This window comes from Macadamia integrifolia, chromosome 6 (assembly GCF_013358625.1).
Source record: "Macadamia integrifolia cultivar HAES 741 chromosome 6, SCU_Mint_v3, whole genome shotgun sequence".
Classification (NCBI taxonomy): domain Eukaryota; kingdom Viridiplantae; phylum Streptophyta; class Magnoliopsida; order Proteales; family Proteaceae; genus Macadamia; species Macadamia integrifolia.
In genome coordinates this window covers 17,991,604-17,999,006 of record NC_056562.1, presented here as the reverse complement: position 1 = coordinate 17,999,006, position 7,403 = coordinate 17,991,604, and the positions used below count along the sequence as shown (strand labels likewise).

General features: G+C 38.6%; 1 protein-coding gene across 1 annotated transcript; it reads right to left on the bottom strand.

Moving 5' to 3' along the window:
* Positions 1-2,529: 2,529 nt before the first annotated feature.
* LOC122082888 (60S ribosomal protein L38-like) lies at positions 2,530-7,156 on the bottom strand. The gene is made up of 3 exons (XM_042650699.1): positions 6,999-7,156; positions 5,178-5,361; positions 2,530-2,768 (listed from the first exon to the last, which is right to left on the bottom strand). Exons 1-3 carry the CDS (start codon positions 6,999-7,001, stop codon positions 2,746-2,748), a joined length of 210 nt encoding a protein of 69 aa, XP_042506633.1. The 5' UTR covers positions 7,002-7,156; the 3' UTR covers positions 2,530-2,745.
* Positions 7,157-7,403: the final 247 nt, after the last annotated feature.

Here is a 7,403-nt window from a genome sequence, read left to right as displayed (position 1 = left end):
TTTACAACCTTGAGGTGGTCTATGACAACCGGATGTATACCCTCACCAGCCGGGTAAAGGGTCAGAACATCAAGCTCCCCATTGACTTACTGGCAGAGATCTTTGGCATCTCATTGGAGGGTACATGGTACTCTTGCCCTCCCAGGGGTAGGGCCTTGGGTCCCCACATGAGCGAGAACTTCCAGAAGCACGTCTACTAGACCATCTGTGGTAGCGAGGTCCGACTCGAGTCCGAGACATCCTTCCATGCCGAGGTTCAAGTCTTAAGTCGTTTGGCGCAGTTCAACCTCCTTCCTCGGGCTGGGCACCGGAACCAGGTGAACTTCATGGCTGCATATGTGGCCTATTGCCTCTACACCACTCTGGATGGTCCTCCACGCTTGTGCCTTCCATACGTGATTATGAAGACGATGGAGTACCATGTAGCTCATCCCGCAGATGGTAACTGCCCCTACTCTCGGTCACTTACCAAGATCTTTGAGTATTTTCACGTGGACCTTGAGGATGAGGTGGGTAGTGCCCCCTTGGACAGATTTTCCTAGGGGATCTTGTATAAGATGGAGCTATTCCATCTAATGGAGCTTGTAGTGGGAGAGGCAGCCCAGGACAAAAGTGATGATGAGGAGGATGATGAAGACTATATCCCTAAGGAGGAGGAGGAGGATATAGAGATGGATATAGAGATGGACTTCGCTTCTATTATTCCAGTCATTTCTTTTGATGTACATATTTATCAGATATGTAGTAAGTAAAAATTGTAACATGTGGTTGTATTCAAAAAGGAAGTTGTATAATATAAATTTATCATTTAGTACATCACCAGTTGTCCTTATATGATTTATTAACGTACTCTGATTTTAGTTGTAATTTTATGACATTTGTGAAATTAAGATACTGCATCTATGATCCTAGGTATAGTAGGCTAACTAGGTTGGGAATCCAGTGCCACATACCATGGGCAATTTGAGGCAGGGTGTGACAGCAATCCCACCAATCTTCCTAATGGACGTTAATCTTTAAATAGCGTCGAAACCAAATCGAAAGGATTATCAAAACCAAATCAAATGTATCGTACCATTTAAACCGAAATAGGTAAACCGTTTAATAAATGGTTCAGTTTTAAACCGCTATTGATGATCTCAAACCATGTAAAACTGTTACAAATATGAACCGAACTGTTTCCAAATATGAACCAAACCTTTTATGAGCCTCTTACTTTTTCCTTTTGTCTTCGTCTCATCTCTTCAAGTTCTAAATTGACAAAATCAAGATAGAAACCATTTAAGAACCATTAACAAATCATTTTAGAACTTTTTATGAGCCTATTACCTCAAATCCATAACAAGATTGAGGTCAAAACCATTTACGAGGAATCCAAAATTGTTTAATAAATGATTTTGGTTTCATAAAATAAATAGTTTGGCTTTGATGTTTACCTACTACACCTTGAACCAAACTGAAACCAAACCATTTAGCACCCTTATCAATGATTGTCCAGCAATACAGCCCCTAAAGCAATGAATAGGAGACATCACCTTAGTATTTGTATCCTAGATTATGACTCTGATGCACCTTTTATAATGATAATTTTCTTTCCTAATAAAAAAAAAAAAAAAAGATAACCTGCACCTTAGCACACTAGAGAAGAGGGGGAATGATAGAAAAATGAGGGGGAGGGGGGGGGGACATGTGATAGAAGTCGATCCTTAAGCCTTCCACACTCCTGATGCCTGCTCTAGAAGCAGAGGCTGCATAGCACATTGGATCCACCCTAAGTGACTATGTACACTTTATGTGGAGAAATGCTTTTGACTTCACTAGACTCTCTAAGTGCAAAAGACGATGGAACTGATGAAGCCATTAACCCCTCGAAAAACTGAAAATACCAACGTTTGTTTTTCAGAGGTTGTGTAAAGTTTCATCTCTCCACGTCTCCTTCTCCTTCTCCAAGTAAAGAGTGACTGAGGCAACGGTCACTTCAGAGGCGAAATGGGAAAAAATATTAAAGACAACAAACAAAAAGACGTTTATCCTTCTCCTCCGCTCACAATCGAAAGGATCAGTCTCTAACCCGATTACATATACATGAACCATGTCATAAAAGACGTTTATCTCTCTTGCATGATTTCAAATGTCTTAGATCAGTTCTCACTCTGGAATATGATTTTAGTTGATCAATATAATCTCAGATAGGGGACTTGAGCTGGACTGCAAAGCTTGACATCTTCACCTTTGTTTTACTGCCCATGGGGTGCAGCGACCAAACACATAGGCTACATTCCCTATTTAGACTCTCCTCTTTGTCAAACACCTTCTTGGCTTCTCCCTTCTTCGACAAAAAGATTTCAGCATTTCTCCACCATGGCTTTAATTATGCATTTAGGAATAGATATTGGATCGGACATTCCGCATCAGTATAAATATTCATGCATCAAATTCATCATTGGCGAATCAAATTCGCCCATAAACAAGGCCCAAACAACAGTTGCATCCCAACTATCAGCTCCAGATATGTGATGGAACATAGGATATGACAAGATTGATCAAATTGACATAAGAAAAATATAAGACAGTACATCCTGACTCTTGCCAAATATCAGAGCACTACAATCGGGTAATAGAAAGAAAGAACATTGTTCTAACATTGGAAGAAGTAAAATTCAAAATTCACATCAACAACTAGAATAGAAATAAAAACAAGTTCCTGCCCATAATGTCTCGTACATATTCCACCTCTACCCATTTTTACAGGTCTTGCACACTCAAACCTAGAGAAGAAAAAAAGAGGCCAACATCAACAAAAATATTAGAAGAGGGGAACAAATTCAAAAGGCTGAAATGATAATCCAGACTGGTATCTATGATGACAAATAGAAAAGCAATACCAGCACGATATGCCACTCAAGTCGTGCTATTTTAAAGGGGGAGGGGTTTCGGAGCAAGCACGGTACTCTCTACCCAAACATTCTCACATGAAATGACCTCAGTGCACTACCATATGCTGCTTGCTCAGAGAATAATCTACCTCTAAAATATTATATAGAGGTCGATTAACGGGTTACAAAGTTCAGTGGAATAAAATCAATATACAAATTCATCTTCCATTATGCCAGATTTTACGCTCAAAAATGTGTCACAAATTAAGATTTAGCATGTCAACAAGTAAACAATAGATGAATAGCAATATTAGTAATATTACAAACATTTACTTAAGAGAATCAACATCATCTCTTTAATACTGAATCTAAGTGACAATACCCATATGCAATATAGACCCACGAGACAGATTAAATGTAGTTTTGTAGGAGACAGTTTTCTGTCCAAGGGCGGGCCCTACATCAAACACGTGGCGTGCAATGACCATAGTGCCACAGTTTTCTGTCCAAGAGCGGGCCCTCCACCAAACACACGGCGTGCAATGACCATAGTGCCCCTCCAAGGGCACACGCCTGTGTCTATGCACAAGGGCCGCTCTCAAACAAAAAACACCTGCCCATTTTTAAATAAATTAGGAAAAGCAAACCCTGCCCGTCCAACGTTCCTTGTGTCCAAACACAGCTGGGTGTGAAAAGACCCAACCACCCCAATGCAGATGAGTCACTTAAAAAGGGTTTATTTTATTCTATCCCATCTCAGTCCTTATTTTCTTTTAATTCTTTCATCATCTTCTTCATCCAACAATAAGTATTGTTCTTCAAGTTTTCCTTGAATTTCTTCAGGTTTTCTAGAAGGTTGGATGTCATACGTTTTTTCGGATTAAGCAATTCAGCCATCCGATCAAACTCAAATTTTGACCAGGCATTCAAGAACCCTAACTTAGAGAGCGATTCAAATCTGGGCTCTTTTCGATAGCTTAATCTTGAGATATTTGCAAAATACCGATTCTGCCTTCCATTCACAAGATCTAGAAAAGGTTATTGTTTTGTATTCAAATAGATACTGTTTTGCTTCCATTTGTTGATTCAAGTTAACTATTGCAATCAGAGATTGTTTGCACTTTATTACCCTAATTTTTGAACCCTAAATATGGGTTACAAAATTACTATTTTGCCCCTCACAATTATTGTTTTGTTTTTCTTTCATAGTTTTTGTCTTATTTCAGTACTAGTCTTCATTATTTGCATTTGGACCATCTTTTGAGTATAAATCCTTGTCAACTAACTACTATTTCTTTCAAATTTAGTATTACATTAATTGCCCACAGCTATCTCAATGGTTTAAGAATTCTTTCTTAGAATTTTAGGAGCACAAAGCTGCAATTTCATTAATAAATTTGATTTCAATGTTGTAGCCCTTCACAAACTTATAGAGAAGACTCAAAACAGACTCAAGTACTAAAAATGAAAAGCCTAACCCAATCCTTAACTAATTGGAAAACCTAAACTGACTCGAAAATTGAAATTACGAAGAAAATAGACCCAAAACAGGATTCTAACTAAACTAATGAATTAAATCTCATTTTCCTACTTTCTACCCATACTTTAGGCCCATTAAAATGGCCTATCACAAACATCCATGGTATCAAACGCCCAACCCTACAAAACTCAATCCAAGGCTTATTTCCAATAAAATAAACCCTTTTAAGTGATGTATCTACATCACACCCTGCTCGTGCCAAGTATTTTGACGCCCATATGTATGGGTGAAGGGGGTCTAACGGGGAAAGTTCCTTTCCCCATAAATTAATAATTGTATTAAGCCTGGAAAAAGTTAAAATGAAAGAATCTAATATACATCCCATGCCCTGTCCAAAGAGATAACTACAACAATGTAGCACAAAAAAACAGCTGACAATTTCCATATGACTGACTAAAACCACAACCGTAAATACACTAATAAATAACAACTAAAAAGCACAACCGAATAGCATCACAAAGCCTGCTAGAATGCCTCAAAGAATAGAGCATAAAAATAAAATGCATAGAGTGTGATGGTTCATGGCATGTATCTGAGGTATAGCAACAAAGCTGCACCATAGTTGTGGAAAATGTAATTTCCGTCAACAGAGTAGTTTCCAAAGTGGAAAGACCATCACCATCTCTCCTTGGCAAGCACAAATTTTTCCCCTCAGAGGATCATTAAGTTGTTGGGTCCATGGAGAAATAAAGAGTTTTAACTCATAAATTGATACAGATACAGTTAAGCAACTAATCATGGTGAACAAATAACTACGATACCTGGAGGAAGAGTCTGCTTCAGCTTATCAGCCTTCTCTAAGTCAAAAACACATAATGTGTATAGGTACTTGGAGCAACGAACCTTGAACTTCACCACATCTTTGGTCCTCTTAATTTTGACAGACCGTGCATCTTTCCTTCTCGCAGTGAGAAGGAAATCCTTGATCTCATGTGTCTGCTTCGGCTGTAGTAAGAACATAACTAGAACACTCAGTACAATCAGCTAAATCAGGCATAAAGCCCGTCAATCAGGCATTCACAGATAAGAGTACTACCCACTCACCATATGTATATACAGCTTAACATCAGAACAAATAAGAAACATGCAAAAAAAATTACAGTTTTGATAACAAGGTAAAAATTCTTTAAAGCTAAACAAGAAAAACAAAAGGTTTGATTTATAAAATCTAATACATTGCAGGTTACAAGACCGACCATGAGACCCAATTCCTACTAATGAAATCTTGTAGTTAGATAGTAATGCTAAAAAATAACCTGAAAAGTATAACATGAATATTTATTGTCATAAATGGGAACAAAGTTAACCAATGGCCACTTTCAATGCTAAACTGAAGTATTCTTGACAATCCAAACACAAGAACCAAAAGACCATACAACAATCACCACATTAAAAACTGCAAGATCAAGAGAATTAAAAAACTTTGAAGAGTCTCACAATTCAAAATTGAAACTCGGTATGTAATGATAGACAAGTATTAAAACACCTCTGGACACAAGAAAAAATCCACGAATCAGTAACAAAAACATGCCATGTTATCACAAAGCTCTAACCCTAGCCTCCACTTAATCCAATTCCATTAGGCATAAAGATGTATGACCTAGATTACAACCCATACCGTAGCATTGTCCCCCCCTGTCAATCCCCCCCGTCAAGTCAATAATTGGATAATTTATAGGTTAAAAGAGCGGAAACTAGATTGCTGACCAGCGGCTCATGACATCACCAGAACAGACTAAAAAAGAAGATACGATTAACAATTATAAGTGAGGCAACTCCCTACAACCCCGGATTACATTGTTAACTTAACATAGAAACTTCAGTTTGAGAAGAAAACTACACCATTCACATAAAAATAACAAAACATACAAAGAAAACCCAAAAGTAACAAGAAATGATGAGCAATAAAACCCAAAACACGATAAGAACACTAATATCAACTGAACAGCTAAAGCAGCATAATCCGAAACTTCCAGTCTCCCGCAGATTTGACAAATACAACTTGCGTCAGCAAACAAATACATCAGAAGATTTTTTTTTTTTTAATTGAATTTTACGACTGTGCGATGAGTCGAAGAGTGAGGGAAGATAGAAAATCAAATAGCAACGGAAAACGAACATGCTTTTGCGATAGCTTTGCTTGGGCCAATTCATGACCTACTGAACTTTGAAGTTGAAAGAGAGATAAAGAGAGAAGCACGGTTATTCATTCCCACTCAGCTCAGATAAGACCAATGGTACGGTATCTCCCTCTGCTTTATATGTGGGCCACTCCGTTTGCTCTCTCCAGTCTCCCTGCCCTCTCAAAACCTTTGTCCTATATGTCCCTCTTCTCTTTACCAGTAACTCCTTCGCATACTGTACCCGTAATCTCTCTCTCTCTCTCTCTCTCTCTCTCTCTCTCTCTCTCTCTCGTTCCGAACATTTTGTTTTAGTTTGATTAAAGAGAGACGATGAAGCAGAAGGGTAACAAACCAATCAACAACAGCAAGAGTATGAACTACTTTGGAAAAGTAACACAAAATAAAATAAAATCAATGAAAGTAATGGTAATCGACGAGCTTGAGAAGAGATCCAAGTACCATTTTTCTCAGATTCGTGTACAAGCTTGACAATCGAGCTCCCAAGTTTCCAAACCCTAGGCGTAATCTAACAAATATTTATATGGAGAGGTGTTTGCATCATAAACCCTAGCCTCGGCGCCTTTCTTGTGTTTTACCCTTTCGTGATTACATGTTACCAGTTTTGACCTCGTCAATTGCCAGATCCTGATAGGGCCATAGGAGTCTTAAACCTGGGCCACACCCAACCTGTTCGCCCTGAAATCGGAATGATCACTTAAGAAACGGTCCAGTCTCTGGCCAGACTCCAGAGTCCAGCCTAGGGGCATCAATCAGTCAGGCCAGTATTCTCGATCGGGCCTATACCTTTGTACTGTGACCTACTTATTTAAGAAATGAGTCAGTCTCAGTCTGTCCCATGTTGGG

Bases quoted from the DNA above. Each gene is read 5' to 3' on its own strand.
- LOC122082888 (XM_042650699.1), bottom strand. The intron at 2,769-5,177 runs GTATCGTAGTTA...TTTCTTCTCTAG, and splicing joins GAAGCAGACTCTTCCTCCAG to GTTTGAGTGTGCAAGACCTG.